This window comes from Megalops cyprinoides, chromosome 2, assembly GCF_013368585.1.
Source record: "Megalops cyprinoides isolate fMegCyp1 chromosome 2, fMegCyp1.pri, whole genome shotgun sequence".
NCBI classification, from domain to species: domain Eukaryota; kingdom Metazoa; phylum Chordata; class Actinopteri; order Elopiformes; family Megalopidae; genus Megalops; species Megalops cyprinoides.
Window position 1 is genome coordinate 55,891,935 of NC_050584.1, and position 17,693 is coordinate 55,909,627.

Here is a 17,693-nt window from a genome sequence, read left to right on the forward strand (position 1 = left end):
TGTCGTACATCAGTCCTTATGAAGCAATGTTTCTTTTTATTAATAAATTTTGTGAAGATTTTTGGTGTCCTGAGTGCAATCATTCTTCAGGGAGAGACGTTTTACGGACACTTGAACCAGTTCTTAGCGGAGTTCTGCTGTGAGGTCTGGCTCAGTGGAGTGACCAGAGCTGGTTGCTCGTCGTCCATCTTGATATTGTAGTATTTGGCTAGAAGACAAAACAGTATTGTAAGATTCTAGAAACATTATTTGCTTGTCACATTAGAGTCCCCTTGTGAACGTCGGGTACCTAGAATATAGTCATTGTGCAGAGCTTGTTTCATGTCTACAAGAAACCCGGACTCAAAAGTTGAATGAAATAAATTCGTCGTTGCGTTTGAATCAACAAAAAGAGAAACAACTATATGCGTGTGCAGTCTGGTGTATGTGCCAGACACGCACAGGCAATGCAGAAAATATGAAATTTGGGAGCTTTCGTGAGATGACGAACCCCTGAGGTCTGGTGCAGTTTTGTTTCTTTAGTGACAGAATGACTAGACAGTTGGATCTCCCTGTGAGGCTTGACTACCTGTGAACAGCGTCCGGCAACCTCTGAGGAACAAACTGCCAATGTGTGCAGGGAGCCTGAGTCACACTCTGTGCATGTGTGACATGGCATGAGTAAACAGAAAACAAAGTCAATATGTGCCAAAGTCAGTACAATCGCCCTGTACGCATTTCCGTATCATTTACTTACTCTTTGAGAAGATGTAATAGTCGTATCCGTCTGGTTTCCTTGGGCTGGGTATGGACACTGCGGACGTCACCACAGAAGGGAATCCCCTCCATGTGAGCCTAATGTTAATCTCTTTACTAAGGCTCATCTGGGAAGGTGCTGTGAATGAACAACAATCAATACATTACATTACTGTCATTTAGCAGATGCCCTTATCCAGAGTGACTTGCATAGGTTACAATTTTAACATGTTATCCATTTATACAGCTGGATAATTACTGAGGCAAATCTGGGTTGGGTACCTTGTCCAAGGCTACAGCAGCAGTCCCACAGTGGGGAATCACACCAGCCGCTTTTCAGTTATAAGCTTTCTGTTACTAATGTGTTAAATAAGAGGAATGTCCAATCAATCAATTGATGTTATTTTTCCCCATTTCTCAAGCTTGCACAGTATAATACAAGATCAATTTGTCAGCCTGGAGGACATTTTGAGTAGTTTCCTTCCTAAAAGTTGAGCAAGTGCCCTTAAATCCCCAGATATGTTGTTTTTAACCTTTTGAGTGGCGGGTAGGCTACATCTTGCAATACTTCCCAGCAAACCTGTTTAAGCTGTTAGTTTTTGCAGAATCTGAACCTTGTACCCCCCTGAGTCATACATTTCCCCATCTTTTTCATTTTTGGGAACGCACAGGCACTTCAGAGGTGTACACAAATGAGAATACTTTACTGGTACTTTTTTCCTGTAAGATTCTGAGAATATCAAGAGTGAAGAGTACAATACCTGCTTGCCTGGCCGTCCGGGTCCTTACAGCATAGACTATGTGCTTGACTCTGTTGCTGCAGGTTGGGTTAGTCCCATGCAGATAAGTGTATTTTTGTACCAGGCCACCTACAAGCAAACCATTGAAAGGAAAATGTCAGAGGACAATAAACTGAAAACTATGCACTGTAGAGCAGTGACAGAGAGAACGTCACCTCTTTTGAAGAAATACACAGATTCTTGGCGCCTCCTGTCGGTAGCAGGCACAGACAGAGCAGCTGTGATCTTCCCAGCCAGTCCGCTGAAGCCTCCAGAGATGGGTTTGGGATAATTCGGATCCATCACATCATTTTCAAATCTCCAGTAATTATTTCCCTGTTGAAAATAGAATGTGCACTGTATGAGGAGATGATTTTACTATTACAACTAATCCTAGCTTCTAAATATTTTCAGAGGTATTATAGAAGTATTATATTATAGAAGTATTAGAGATAAATTATTTCAAAGATATGTCAGCTGGGGAAGCTGTGTGATTCTTAAAATCCTTGGAGATGTTCCTGTATACCTTGAAGAAGTAGGTCTTTCCCTGGCAGTTGCAACGAGTAAAGACTGTGTCAATGGGTGAAGGAATGCCCCACACATCTGTGATACCACGGGCTGGGCCAGGCACCCTGTTGGCATCCAACACCCAGAAATAGTGTCCTGATGACACAAAAGGTTAAATATAACTCAAAGAAGGGCCACAGATCATATGATGAGCTCAACCAATCACTGTGCTACAATCCTCATTCTCAGTTCAAATCTGAGGCTTACTTTTATGTAAACTTAAGCAGAAAGTTCTTCAGATTAGCCATCACATGCATACAGAGCCTTTCCTCTGCTATTTTCAGTCTCACTTGCTTACAGAACATTTCTCCCCTCTGAGATTAATGTTTTAAAAATACGAGGATAGAAGCAGAATCCAGCCTTACTTCACTTCTTCATTTAAAATCCAAATGGAAAAAAAACAACTTGGGAAAAAAAAGACTAAATTACAAAGTTATGTAATGTCAGAGAGGAATTAGGCAGTTGCATCATCATTCCTGAATGCTCATCAAAGCAAATAAGGTAAGTGGAAGGTCATCTGAACAGGACATACCTCGGAACACAACAACTGTTCCGTTCCGAAGCGTGGTTAACCCATTGATGGGCCTGCCACTGCACAGATTCGTGTCATTGTTGTCATCTGAACAAAGAGTAAGAAAAAGCCTCCAATGAGTAAAAACATTCCCAGATAAAAACACAAAGTACAACTAGTGTAATTATTGGATGTACTGGTAAATTGAATTACGTGTGGATGTGTGTAAATGACAAAAGTTTTTCCCGAAGCAGGATATTTACCCCTGCTGGGGTTTTTTCTATTTTTTTTTTAAACCAAAGAAACTGGCTTCAGTGTGTTGCTTCAGAGAGTGTAATTGCTGCCAAAATGGAAATAAATGAAAATGCACACCATGCAAATGAACAGATGCTCCTACCTGCTAAATGGTCACTGGGGCTGTTGGTGGCCAGTGCCTCAGCAATGTCTGTTAGAGTGCTGGGTCTGGGCTTCTTGGAAGGCCATGCTGAGGGGAGACTGGGCTTTAGTGGGGCGCTGGGGGTATTGCCTGAGAGGGTGGCCTGCGTGTCAGAGTCCTGAGCTTCACCAGCAGGTGTGGGTGGCAGCTCAGTGGCTTGCCCAGATGTTGAGCCCCCAGGCTGAGCAGCGCTGGTGATGTCATTGCCTGCAGACGGTGTGTCAGCTCCCGTTGTCGCGCCAGGAGACGCCGGGCCAGACTGAGCCTCTGTCTCGGCCTGCGGAGTGACGGACAGGCTAACCTGAGGGGGGGAGCTGGTGGAGGCATCACCCTCTACCTTTGGTTCATCTGCCTCCATACTCAGGGAGGGAGTGCCAGCCGCTGCAGAAGTCTCATCAAGTGAGGCCGGGGTGGTGCTGTCTGCAGAGACCAGCTCAGGCATATTTGTAGGCAATAACCTGTCTGCAAAACCAGTAGAGGAAGGTATATCTGTGTCCTGACTGACTGATGGTGAACTGTCTGCAGTAGCAGCAGGCTTGTCTGTATCCTGACTGACTGATGGTGCACTCTCTGTAAGGCCAGGGGCAGCAGATGCATCTAAACTCTGGCTAACTGAGGGTGTGCCCTCTCCTGAACCAGTGGGGGCAGGTGTGTCTGCTTCAGAGGTGGTGGCTGTGGTCTGGGGTTCTGGGGCTTCAGCGATCTGAGTGGTGGTTTCAGAACCCACAGGGGAGATTTCTTCATCCTCTCTGGTTGAAGATGTGTTGGGGTTCATCGTCTCAGCAAGATCTTGCATAGACTCAGCGGTAGGCTGAGGGGTCAAGAATCCATTAGGTGCTGTTACTGGCATCACGGAAGATGATAGACTGCTGTTAGAATCTGTCTGGCCTCCAGAAGTTGATGAAGTAGCAGTAGCAGTATTGTCTGTCAAAAACGGAGAAAATGGTCTCAATTATTCGAATCAGCTAGTTCATTAATGCATACCTCAACCTGGATGATGAATCTTCATGACAGATGCGCTTTATGAGCTGATTATGGTCTTGTGAGTCATTATGGATGAAAGAGTTGGCCAGTTAAATACATCTTGTTAAGTGTGAAATACCTCTGTAACAAGACAGATATCGGTCACCTGTTATCTCAATGGGAGGCTCACTGGCTGGTATTGCTGGTGTTGCAACGGAGATATCGTTGCTTTCATCCACAGTAGGAGTTCCAGTGGGGTTGGATGGCAGCAACTGCTCTTCAGGGACCGGTGTGTGGATCTCCTCTGCAAATGCGTCTGGCTCTCCCTGTGACGTAGGTGTTTCTAGGCTGGGCAGTGTGGGGTCTGGAGTTGTCTCAGCATCACCAGGTGTGGGCATGTCCTCGGTTGTGTTGATCAGTAAGGGTTCTTGTCCACTCATGCTCTCCGGGCTCAGAGTTGACACCGGATCAGCAGTTTCAATCGTTGGAGCTGGAACCTGATGCAGCGTCTGATCTATGCCCTCTGTGAGAAATAATCCAGTCACAATGGGATGGGGCGTTCACTTTAACACTGATGCTGAGAAAGTGACAAACATGACAAGATGGTAATTACTTCTGACATGACTCATAGGGACTGCCCCTGCAAGTTCATGTACTCACCATCTCTCTGTATTTCCAGTGTCTGCTGTATGGGTTCAGCAGGGGTGGACAGGGGAATGAGAAGACTCTCTGATAGATCTAAAATGGTATGCATTTATTAAAAAGAATGAATTTACACATTTATGTCTCTTCAGAATTAATACTCGCAGTATTTCTTGGCAGTTTCAGATACCTCCCAGTTTCTCAGTTGGTCTTTCCTGCCTCACTTTGAAAGGGTTATATCAATTTACTTGTCTCAATCAATAGCATTAGTAGGGAGTCAAACAACATTCCTTCTTCGAGTTGGTTTGACTCCTGCCTGTGTCACTGACAGGAATTTGGTGCTTGATCCCAGCAGGGTGGGAACAGCCATAGCACACCAAGCTCCTGAAAACTCCCCGGAGTAACCCCTCCTGTTCTCTCACTGCTTACGCAATGACTCATTCCCCATTCCTCAGTCCGATTGATACTGAGCCCAGACTCCCTTTCAGTGCAGCCCCCAAATTACATTATTTCCCTGTATTTCCCTTGGCCCACAGGCTAAAGACGTGGGATGCCTGTGAGAGGAGTTGGCCTTGCGTTCTGACGCTGAAACTCAGTCGATATCCATGAACTGACAGCCAGGCTGAACACTTGGGAAACACCATCCCCAGCACACGTCTGGCTTGTTATTACATCATTTAAAATAATATTTCATTTTAATGAAAAAAGACAATGCAACTATTTCCCGTAGGACTGCATGCACATTTTTGCATTTTCAAGAAATATTCAAATACAGTATTTTGCTTTTTGACCACTGGGCACTGTTTGAGTGAATGCAGTTCCCCTCCATTTGGGTTTACCTTGGTTAATGTCCTCATTCTTAGTGCTGACAGGGCTCTGAGTCACATCTGACGGCTCCTTGATGGGTTTGCTCTTTAGTGAATCTAAAAACAATTCATTTTAAATAGTTCTAAGCAAACAAGCATTTATTGACAGTGACTGCTCTCAGAAAGAGGTTTAATTCAGAATCATCTTAAAAAGACGTATGCAAAATAGATTACTCCTTAATGTAGTAAATGTTCATTTTGTTGCCATGCTTTTACTAAAGTTAGACCTGATGGCTTGTTTTTCTTTGAATTTTGCCATATGGTGCTTTTCAGCGTTGTTGCTGGGACTGCTGTGCTTGCAGGTCTTGTGGTAGTTTCTGTAATAATGATTCAAAATTAATAGGCACAGAAACGACATACAATGTTGTTGTCAAAACAACAAATGTTCAGTCTGGGAAATACATACAATTTCCTGACCATTAATGACAGCAGGATCAATATGTGTGCATATGATGCATAGTGATGTGTTGTTGCTCATGAAAATGTAATGCAACTGTCTGGCTTATTTGTACAGCATATGGAAGGACAACAGAAAGTGAAAATCATGCAAATTATTGTGATTAGTTTGGAGCCACAGAATTCAGTCTATATGCTGAATATGGAAACAACCTTACCTCTACCACAATGATTTTCATAATCAGGACAGCACTGGTTATACTGAACGCAGTCAGAATCACAGCTGCAAGGCCTACCCCTCCTGAAGGATTCACCACAGCGTCCTTTACATGAATCACCTGGAAAGCCAATAGTAGGAATTTCTAGTAATAGTAATTTTCCACCTATACATCTATAAAGCCTTGGCGCATGACACTATGATTTATATTGTATGTGGTTCTACTGCAATCCCCTGTGCAGCATCACTTATAATGTTTGATTCAGAGGATATACCTATGTCCATTTCCAAACCTCATTTAAAGCTCAACTGTAAATGTAAAATAACTAAAAACTGATTCAGTTCTCCCCGTCCAAAACTGCTAGGTTATGGAGGAGCTTGTTTTGCCACTATTAATGATGTTAAATCTGCTGATGTGGGCCCCTCCTTATTGAGAAGCAGAACCAAGACGATTTTGTACGGACTACAGGTACTCAGTATTACCTCTAATTCCCAGCAACATTGATGAGTTTACAAAGTGAAAGAAAAGTTGATGCACTCAGTTAAGGAAATAAAAATTCATTCTTAGGTTTTTTTTTTTGCACTGTGTACAGACAGCACCAATTCTGCTCTCAAGTTTATGCAGTGAATGTGCCATACTCACGATCAAAGGTGACAGAACTCAGCTAACTCATACTACTCTCTCATCACTACACTATTATACAGATAGGCTGTGAGAATGATGTGTACTTCTTTTTGGATACATCAAACACAAGAACAGAATAAATTGAGGAGATAATCAAGGCCTTACTTGTAGTGCACATGGATTCATAGTCCTTGCAGCATTCGTTGTGAATGAGGCAATTGTAGTCACAATGGCAGATATGACCCCTGTAGTATGATTCTCCACATCGCTCACTGCAGCTTGCTAGTGAGAAGACGACATATTCCTTTAAAAGAATCTGTTTAGCTCCATATGATACAGTAAGGTACAAGAATAACTTTAAATCTACACTAACAACACTCCCAGTATAGTTGGACTTCAGTGTAACTTGGACACACAACAATTAAAATATTAAGACGACAAGTGAGCTGAATTAACCACAACCTTTCTTAACATCTGCCGGTGGCTAATGATTTGCTATTATGTACACAGTAAGTAGTACATGAGTGGGCTATGGACTGCACATGCTGTTTCGTTGTCAGTCAGGACTCAAGAAAGAAGCTTATCTGTACTTTGGTTTGTGCTATCAGTAACTCTTTATGTTATTTAAAAATATATAAATGTTTCTACCATCACTTTCATCTTAGAAATAAACTTTCACTTCGTTAATAAAGTCTGCAAAATACTCAGTGACTGAACTTACCTTGGGCTTCACATAATGGGAGAAGAACACAGGCCATTGCCAGAAGGATACCAAGTATGGATGAAGCAGCCATCGCTTGTACTTGTTCCAAACTGAATGGCAAAATATAACTCTAAAATAGAGACAATAAAAAGTGTAAAAACCTTGAATAATATTTCGGAATATGTGGTTATTCTCAGTCCAAATACAAAATATCTGTAAAAACAGAGTAAATGCCACAACAATGATTTGTGAATGAAACAAAGAAAATGACCCACCTTAGGAAAGAGAGCTCCTGTCCAGCTCACATAGTTTTTCCTAGGTGGGTATCAGCTTTTATATGATGTGAAGGGGAAGGATTTGTCTGACAGGGCAGGTCTTTCTAATTAGCAAATCCAGCAAATTAAACCACAAATTATGCGCCCACTAGAGGCCCAGACTTTGTTATACGCACACAGGAAGAGATCCCAGACTGTACGGGTTTCACTCCCGCATGCTTTGCGCAAGAGCTGGACAAACATCAAAACACATCTGTTTAAAGAGCACCGGGTGACATCATAGACTTTTGCCTTTTTAATGCCCAAAAACAAAATGTTCCATCGCATGACAGACTTAAAATTGATATTTTTTTTCACCCAATCAACACCAATTAACTCAAGGGGTATGTATCAAAATAATTGTCTTGTTATGATGGCTCAAATTCAACAATTCTTTTCATCCTGTTTATTTCAAAATCAGAATCTCAGACTGAAATTAACCATTTTTGGCTGGGAAATCGGTTCCCCAAGCCAATAATTTACTGGAATAAATTATTTTTTATTTCATTTTTTATTTCGTGATTATGCAATGATAATTGTCTGCATGTACTGGAACTGACACCAGTAAGTAACTTACCATTCAATGTTATATTGACAGGGTACCTCCACCAGCCCAGCTCTTTCTGGTCTATGTGTAACGCAGATGTTATATACACCATAAAGATGAAAGGCACAATATATAGTAGAATAGGCTTGAATGGCAACCTCATTTCCCCTGTCTCAAAATAAAATAAACATTGGTAGACATGGGTGTTGCAGACAAGTTTTTTTAACCATTCATCTCCAATATTTGTAAGCCTGTTGTGGTTATGACCACCATGGAAACCATTCCAAACTCTACTCATTGCTAATAGAAAAAGCAAATGCTTTCATTATTGTAATTGATGTAATGAGGCAATGGTTTGTGTGAGAAGTTCTCTCATGATAAAAAAAAAAAAACATTTGATGATACTGGTGCAAGAACCAGCACAAGGAGGAAAATATTTGTCCAATTTGCTGAGCCATTTTAGTAATGAGGTAATGTCTCCAAAACAACACCCAGGACTCCTCCTTTGAACACAGGCCCACAGAGATTATTTTATTCAATAGCAAATACCCTGAACATATGTTTTGTACAAAAAAAATTAAAAAGCTAGAAATACAGCATTTAATAAAATAACTTAAAAACATAGCATAACATAAATATGGCCTTAAAATAACTAAGTAATAAAATGTCCTAATAAAGACTAGTTGTCCATATTTATTAATACCCTTATTAAACAGGAATAAAAATATATAAAAGAAAAAAATGTACATATTGAATTATTTTACTTTATCAAAGCTTTGTGGGGCAACCCGCAAATGTAAATACAACAGCTGGAGATCTCTAAAACTAAGTGGCATCTTCAGGATACAGAGTGTTAAAAAGTACTATTCTAAATCATTTGCATGACTGCATTTATGGCCAGGTGTCAGGAAGACCCCTCTTCTGAAGGCCTACTACAAAAAGAGCTGCCTTGAAGCCTTTAATTTGGCTAATTACATCTGAATGACAAGTATTGTCTTGTTGTCAGATGGAAGCAATAGCTGAGCTTTTTGGCCTGCTTATGAGTGCAATGTTTGGTGTAAAATAGAAGCTTATGTTGAGAAAGACCCCATGTCCATGACGAAATATGGGCAGGTGGTTATTATGTTTTGAATGCTTTTTCCATTAACAGGTCCTGGAGCCCTTGTTAAGGGTGTCATGAACCCCAGTACACAACAAACAATTTGGGCTACATGTGTACTTCCCTCTGCCAAGAAGATCAGGTGAGGCTGAAAATTAACATTCCAGTAAGACAACAATCTAAATCCACAAAGAAATGTTTAAGTGAGCACAATATCAATATTCAATTCAATTTCCAAACCTCAGTCCAATTGGACATGTGATTTGCACTGATAAGAGCAACACCCCCCCCCCCCGCCCCAAAATGTCAGAACTTCAATGGAAATGTCTTGTAGCCTGCATGTGCATTTCTACATGAAATGTAAGTATAGTCAAAGTCTGAGTAGGAGCTATAAAAATACAAACTGGGGCAGCAGTATAGCATAGTGGTAAGGAGCAAGACTCCTAACCAAGAGGTTGCTGGTCTGATCCCTGCTGGGGCACTGCTGTTGTAGCAAAATGGTACTTAGCCCAGAATTGCTTCAGTAAATATTCAGCTGTATAAATGGGTAACACGTAAACATTGTAGCCTATGTGAGTCGCTCTGGATAAGAGCGTCTGCTGTAATGTGATATAAGTCAGAAGTCATTCCGCGCATTCTCTGACGCAATATCGTGCAAGGTGAAGTTGCCACAGAGTTACTTTAAGGTTACTTCAATGTTGGTAGGCGCGGAGGATGTTAGCTGCCAAACTGATTTAGTCTGCTTGTAGTATATGACTCTCTAACTACCTATAGTTCCAGATATGGCATTTTGTGCCCGGCAATCTGTTACACTTGCATTACGTTACATCGCATTGCCTTCAGTTAAGGCAGTCCAGCTAAACTGGGTGACTTTCGTTGTACTTGGCCTTCCGTGCATCGCTGAATGTTCCTCTAGGCTGCGCTATGCACAACCCCTGCGTTGCTTCACACTGGCCAACTGGTTACGTGGTAGAGACCATAACAGTCAAATGTAGAGTATGCAAGCTAGCGACGCCCACGTAACTTATTGGGCAAATTCACGGAAGTTGTAACTTAAATATGAAAAAATACATGTAATGAGTAATATTCTCAATTTATAACTGGCTTCTAAATTGACGTTTCACTGGACGTCTCCGCTTCTGTACTGTGTATGTATCCCCTGGTTTGTAATGGCTCATTCCAAATCCGTGACAGGAAAAACCGGTGTTTACACGCAAGATACAGGAAGCCTGGTGTTAGCGCGATGTTAATAGTGAAAATGGACTCTTTGTACATGTATTGGCATTGATTGGAATGCAGATATCCCCATATCTTTTAGTCATTGGACGTATCATTTAGCTAGCAGGCACAGGCATCAAGCCGTGTAATCGCCGCGTGAAACTTGAAAAGCCAAGTCGCCATCAATGGCTAGCTAGCTAACAAGCTAGCCTGCTAGCCAGCACACCTCAAATAGAAGTGACATACCACTGCGCAGGTAAACCCCGATGTGACACGTCGATTTTGAGAAATGCGTAGGGTAGCTCTGAGTAATAATGCATGGAGCCAACATTACTGTATCATATTCCGTTGGCAACAGTGCAAGATATCAAGTTAGCTAGCTAGCTGAAATGTTTCTTCTTTGACTCCTGTCAGGCTCATGTCATGAGCAGAGATAGCTAGCGTTAGCTTCCTGTAACGATGACCTGCTTTCTATCTAGTTAACGTTAGCTAGTTATCCCTACTTACGATAAGCAATATTTTTTACAATCACACCAGTTAGGCTGTAAGCAAATGCAGCTTCCTAAGGCATCTGGCGACCGAAGTTTTCAACACTAGTAAATAGCTTAAGAGGACGCCAACGTTAGCAAGTTACCAGTTAGCCAGCTGCATTTCGTTTCCTCCAATCATGAGAACAGCTAATTAACCTGACACATAGTGAAATTATCTATCTGAAAAATGCATGAATTCACAATGAAATGTTTGTAGCTTCTGTTTAACATGAACACGTGTTTAGCTAGAAAGTATGTATACCTCAAAAATCTACCAGAATGGCCGATGTCTGCGAATAGTACCACATTTTGATGTTCACATGTACAAAATAAATATATATTTATTCTTTACTTTGAGATTATCACAGAAACATTTATTTACGGTGGGATTATTGCTGCAATGGAAGCACAATGCAAGCAAAAAACCATTGCCGGATTGTCAGAGAAGTATACCTGAGAGTCTAGAGCCTGAGTGAATGTTATACTCTATCAAATACACTAGTACGTGGTCCTTATACCGTGTTTACGTCCGCTTAGTATTATAAGTTACGATGTGCTTTGTGAAGGGTGGCCTTGTCATCTCCTGGGTCCAATATCGCAGCACCTCCAGGGTGATCATGGGTGCGGAGAGCAGCGCCGTGAGGAGTTGCACCTTGGAGGAGCCTCTTCTCACCCTCCCCTCGGGCCTCACCATGTACTCCGCCCAGCTCCAGGACGGCAAGCCTGCATCCGTGTTTGTTCACAAACAGGGCAACGAAGACAAAGTCAGCAAAGCGGCAAAGGTAACCAGACTTTAAAGGAGATGCTGCTGTTGCTTGTTGCGCTACATGCCATAAAATTGCTGCTTTGGTACCCTGAAATGAATTGTGCAGTGTGTCCTGTTGAGGTTGTGGAAGTGATTGGTGTTTCTCTCTGAGGCTGGGAAAAGTTTTTGGTTAGTATATTACAATTATTCAAGTGGCTTTTGTGCATCTGCATCTACTCCACATGTGACATTACATTATTGTCATATAGCAGACTCTCATCTAGAATGACTTAGATAGGCTAGTTTTTTTGACAAGTTATCCATTTATACAGCTGGATATTAACTGAGGAGATTGTGGGTTCAGTACCTTTTCCCAAGGGTACAAAAGTGTCATGTAATTAAGAGCAGAGACCAAGCAAAGCTCATGCAGTTTCATTCGAGATTTGCTAACTCAGTGTCACGAAAAAAGGGCTCATCTGGTACTTGAACCCGAGACATCTCACACTCTAAGCAAGACTCATACCCCTAGACCAACGAACCCTGCTCGTGACCTGTCATGGTCTACCTTTGCGTGCCCCTCTCCCTCAGCACCTGAAGACCCTGCGGCATCCGTGCTTGCTGCGTTTCCTGTCCTGCTCGGTTCAGGATGGGGGAATCCACCTGGTTACGGAACGCGTGCAGCCCCTGGAGCTGCTGCTGGAGAATCTTTCCCCTGAGGAGATCTGTGCTGGAATCTACGACCTCCTGCAAGCCCTTGTCTTCCTTCACGACAGAGTGGGTATCCATCTCCTTTGAACAGCCAGCTTTGCAGAAGCGATCCCTAACAGTGTGGACAAAAAGATTTCTCAGAGGAACTATTTCTAAACAAACAAAATATGGATGAGAGTGGTTTGACATTATTAATGTCATCAGTATTATCCCTGTATTGTCCTGTACCCTTGTATTGTGTTTGGACCTTGACTTGAGATATTACTCTTCAGAATAAAAAAAAGCACTCTACTCAATACTACCATTTGATCTTTGAAATAACAACAATATACTATCCCTTAACTCAGGGGAAGTCAAGCCACAACAATGTCTGCATGTCGTCAGTCTTTGTTAGTGAAGATGGCCATTGGAAACTTGGGGGAATGGAGACGGTCTGCAAGTTTTCTGAAGCAACTCCTGAGGTGATAGTTTTTCTTTGAATAAAAATGGATTTATACTCAGAACATTGCAAAGACACTCCAGTAAAGTGTAAACGACTGAAAAATGTATTTCATAATCATTTAAAAATGTAATTTGAAACACTTAAACTCGATAAGAAGAATCTCAGTTTACTGTTCAGATGTTCAGTTCAGGAATTTTATTAAAAGTCATTTAGCGTGTTTCATTGGCAGACAAATGCAATGTTTTCTTTATGCTATTAGTTCCTTAGAAGCATTCAGACAGTGAGAGAGAAAAGTGCAGTTCCACCTGAGGAAAGGGTAAGTAGAGGACTCCTCTGATGGTGCTTCATTAAAAAATAGATTTACATATATTACTCTTGAAAGTCAAAAGAAACATTTTCATTGTAGGTTGAAAGCTTTAAAACACTAGCAGACAAATATGGGCATTCAAGAGATACCTTTTCCTTTGGAGTGATGGTGGAAGCTTTCATCCCTCTCCTGAGTGGTTATGGTAAGTTAAATATTTAAATCTGTCATTTCCTCCCACCTCATCCCAAGGAACTCATCATTCTGAGCCCACTACTTACAGTCAGTAAAAGAAATATCATGTGGCTTGAAGATGACATTCCAAAACTATGACTTAAAACAGGAAAATCTACCTAGAAGGGTATTGTTTATATGCAAGAGTTATTGTGCCAGATACAATGTTATTGACTATCGTAGAAGAACTGATGATTTGACCCATCTTCTGTTTTTGTCCTTCTGTACTGTAGTCTCTGAGGAGCTGTCTGAGAGTTTGAAGTGCACCCTGCACCAGAGCCTTCTGAACCCCGACCCCCTCTCTCGCCCATCTCTCAGCACTCTGCTGACCCACGAGTTTTTCAGGTGTGCTGCCGTGAATGTAGCCTGCGCAGAGCATTTTCCTCTCACACGGAAAGTTATACTTGAGTTGAATTGGTCTGACCTTTGACCTTTGACTGTTGTTTCATTCATGAAGTTTTAATGTTGGTTGTATGTTTTTATGTAAACAGGAATGACTTTCTTGAAATAGTGAATTTTCTGAAGAGCTTGACTCTGAAAACTGAAGAAGAGAAGAATGAATTCTTCAAGTAAGCGCCCATATTGTCCTCTTTGTACGTTATTTTTGAATCTTAATGGCTCACAAGCAAGATTAAGTGTATGATATTTTTTCAGTACTTAATCTGAAGGTTTCATTTTTAGTATTAGATCTGAAAAATCTAAAATGACTCCTGGGATTAGCGTTAATGTAACTAGATATTTAATTTGAATATGACTACAAAATCACAAGGGTAAACTGGTGAGGCTGTTAGAAATGCATGTGTCAGTGCCGCTGTGGGCCTGTCTGTGCAGGTTTCTCCTAGACCGGGTTCAGAGCCTTCCTGAGGAGCTGATCGCAGCCCGACTTGTCCCCAAACTCCTCAACTCTCTGGTGTTCGCAGAACCCACAGCCATAAAAAGCTTCCTCCCACATCTCCTCAGGCCAAAGAAGGGTAATAACAATATCTGCAGTACACCAAAATGGATTTTTCTTTTGGAATAATCTCTGTCAAACCGTACATCTGAACCCTGTCTTCAACAGTAATATTGCAAACATGCCACGCCAAGAAAACAGATAATGAATAATAACTGTTATATTCCATTTTGCATGTTAGAAATGGCCAAAGTTATAGTTGGAATCTAAGCATTTTGCTTACAGTGAAAATTCTAACTTTCTACTTACTGTCACTTGGGATAAAATATTGACATTGTACTGTTCAAGGAAATGAGGAAAAGCCCTTGCCTTGGTGTTAGTATATGGTGACAGTCATGAGGTTGCTTTTGTTTACTTGACTTTTCTTGGTGTTCTGGTCAGATTCGAGTGGCAGCAGTGAGGACTGTCTCCTGTCTGTGCCCCTCTACCGTAAATATGTGACCCCTCACCTACTGAAGCTGTTCAAAGTTAACGAGGAGCACGTCAGAATGGTGCTGCTGTCCCACATTGAGGCCTATGCTGATCTTTTCTCTCATGATGAACTGAAGAATCAGATACTACCTCAGGTGAGATTTTGGAAAGACTTTTCCTCCACCTCTATATGTGTTACAGTGTGTTACATTGCATATTACAGCACCCACAATGGTCCCATAATCTGTTGTATCTATTTTTCTGTCATATTTTTATGGCTGATCACCCCTGCCTGTCGTGTAAGAATGCTGTGCTGTTTCTGGCACAGAATGGATATTTGATGCTTGCATTAATTTCATGGGCCATTATCATTAGCATGTAATTTCAGAAATGGTTCTGAAATTGGGACTTTTAGTTTACCTGCATCAATGATAGATTTTTCCTCTTTGTTTCAACACTGCAGATTTTACTTGGAATGAGAGACACAAATGATTCGCTAGTTGCCATGACGCTGCAGAGTCTAGCAGTTCTGGTTCCTCTACTTGGAGCGCAGGTTGTGGTAGGTGGGGAAAGAGCAAAGGTGTTCAAGCGGACAACCCCAAACTTCACTAAATCAACCGAGGTCACCCCAGAAAGTAAGCAGTTTTGGTACTTCAAAACATTTCACATCACATTTCAGGTCATTTTTTTTTAGTGGAATGTTTACAGAGGTATTCTTTCTCTGTAGGCTCTCCCATTCACATCGTTGACACTATACAGCCACAAATGTCTCAGCCATCTAAAATCCTTAAGCTCTTCCCTAAGCCCTCTGGAAGCAGAGAGGTGGTCCTAGAGAACATGGACTCCTTCTCTTCTGGAGAGCATGCTGGTGAATTCCAACCAGCAAAAAAGTCAGGTACTGAGCAAAGGCAGATCTGGAAGTGGGAATCTCACTGTCCTTTATTAAAATTTTTTTTTTGCTAAATCTATTTGGGAAATTGGGTCTTCACATATCTGATTAATGTGCAAGGTATTTGGGAAGGTATTGTCTTGAGAAGATAAAAATCTGTACTGTGTCATTAATTTTGCAATTTATCTGTTCCTTTTACAGTCTCAGCAATGAAGAGAGACATGACTTTACCACTGAATGGATTCAGTGAGGGAAAAGAATCTGCTCTGGCTGGGGTAGAGGCCTACAGTTTAAAAAGACTAGACAAGCCTGACCGACAATCTGAGGAATGGCCAGACTGGAGTGACACAGACGAGGTGGAAAAGGACAAAGATCAGTCTGTCCAGATCTATATTAAGCCTGCAGAGAAGCAGGAAGGAGCCAACAGCAACACCCCTGCCGTGTCTCATGTGGAAGAGGAGCCGTGGGATGATTTTGACGACTCTGAACTGACCTCAGATCAGTCCCCTACCACATCAGCCTGGGACTCTGGGGTACCATTGCATGAAGGCTCTGGAGCGAGCACTGTACCAGAAGCAGCAAAGCCTTCCAAAGCCCTGAAGCTGTCTTCTGTCTCTAAAACTGCAACAGAGAGAAAGCCCACCACGTGGGACAATAGCTGGGACCAGGAGGGGGATGTGAAACCAAACAAATCAGTAGACTCTGCCAAGCCAAATCACACACGAAAAGACACAGGAAGCGGGGTTTTGGGGGAGGAATTCACGATTGAAGTGAAAAAGAAGCCACAGAAAGACCCTGAGTTGGACTTCTTTGCAGATATGGTCCCAGACATTAAGTTGTCCTCGGCAGCGCTGTTGCTGCCCTCTGAAAGGACTGTTGCCAATGCTGGCCTACTTACAGCTGCACCTTCCGAACACCCTGAACCCACAGCGCTGGATCAATCAATAGACGCGCAAACACTCACAGCAAAGTTTGCCGCAGCTGACGTGGCAGAAGTAAGTGTCACTGGAAACTGAGCTTTGCAAAAAAGAATCAATCTCTCCAGATTTCATTCAGAGCAACATTGGCATGTTCATTCGCTGTAGGCTGTGTTTAGGCTATGTTCATGTTTCAGTGGTTCTCACTTGGTGTGCTTGGTTGTTGCAGACCGAAGCGGAAGGCTGGGGTGATGGCGATGACCTGAACTGGGACGATGAGAACACCTGGTGACAAACTGGAACACAGCCTGCTCTGAGCCATTGAGTGGATGCAGGACACGGCACACAGCTTACGACCCCCCCCCCCCCCCCCCCCCCCCCCCAAACAGGCCAATCGGAGCGCAAGGGAATTGTCTTCACTTTCCATGCATTAGGGTTAATTTTGTCTTGTTATCTCTGAAACCATGTGAAAAGGTGATTTCAGATATCGATATCTAGAGATGTTTTCTATTGATCATTTTATCTCTGCAGTTTTTAAGCTTACAAATTGAACTAGCATCTTTTTGGTCGTTCTTCAGACAAAATGTTTACGGTGATCGTTTATTTCTTTTAAGAGGCCACACTTACTGGGTAATGTTTCAGCTTGACTGGACACGCTTAACTCACTTTGCCAAATCTTACAACAAAATTTAGTAGACGGCTTTGGTTGTTGGATCAGGATTTAAATTTGGAGACAATGGACCGATACTGCAGTAGATTTTCAAGGCTAAGATGTGCCATAGGTTTAACTTTTCATCACTATACTGTAAGAACAGGCCTTATGAGGACACTTTGCCTTGTACAAAGTGAAACAAATATACCTTTAATTTGGGGAGACGGTAGACGTATAATTTATTTGTATTAACAGCTGCTGATGGAATAAATCATTATTTGACTCCATTTT

General features: G+C 42.0%; 2 protein-coding genes across 3 annotated transcripts; one reads left to right on the plus strand and one right to left on the minus strand.

The window, feature by feature from the left end:
* Positions 1–3: 3 nt before the first annotated feature.
* prg4b (proteoglycan 4b) lies at positions 4–7,807 on the minus strand. Its single transcript, XM_036522769.1, has 14 exons — positions 7,716–7,807; positions 7,459–7,570; positions 6,903–7,019; positions 6,114–6,233; positions 5,473–5,556; positions 4,652–4,729; positions 4,158–4,514; positions 2,990–3,952; positions 2,614–2,700; positions 2,041–2,177; positions 1,691–1,850; positions 1,497–1,604; positions 737–874; positions 4–208 (listed from the first exon to the last, which is right to left on the minus strand). The coding sequence occupies exons 2-14, from the start codon at positions 7,529–7,531 to the stop codon at positions 102–104; spliced, it is 2,529 nt and encodes an 842-aa protein (XP_036378662.1). The 5' UTR covers positions 7,532–7,570; positions 7,716–7,807; the 3' UTR covers positions 4–101.
* Positions 7,808–10,608: 2,801 nt separating this feature from the next.
* Positions 10,609–17,113, plus strand: scyl3 (SCY1-like, kinase-like 3). 2 transcript variants are annotated; one of them, XM_036521589.1, is made up of 14 exons: positions 10,609–10,874; positions 11,715–11,930; positions 12,482–12,667; positions 12,949–13,062; positions 13,303–13,359; positions 13,450–13,552; positions 13,815–13,926; positions 14,073–14,150; positions 14,413–14,552; positions 14,915–15,099; positions 15,408–15,579; positions 15,672–15,839; positions 16,035–16,828; positions 16,980–17,113. In XM_036521589.1, exons 2-14 carry the CDS (start codon positions 11,766–11,768, stop codon positions 17,040–17,042), a joined length of 2,337 nt encoding a protein of 778 aa, XP_036377482.1. In that variant the 5' UTR covers positions 10,609–10,874; positions 11,715–11,765; the 3' UTR covers positions 17,043–17,113. The 2 variants fall into 2 exon arrangements, with proteins under 2 accessions (XP_036377482.1, XP_036377484.1); XM_036521591.1 differs by having other exon boundaries at positions 11,750–11,930.
* Positions 17,114–17,693: the final 580 nt, after the last annotated feature.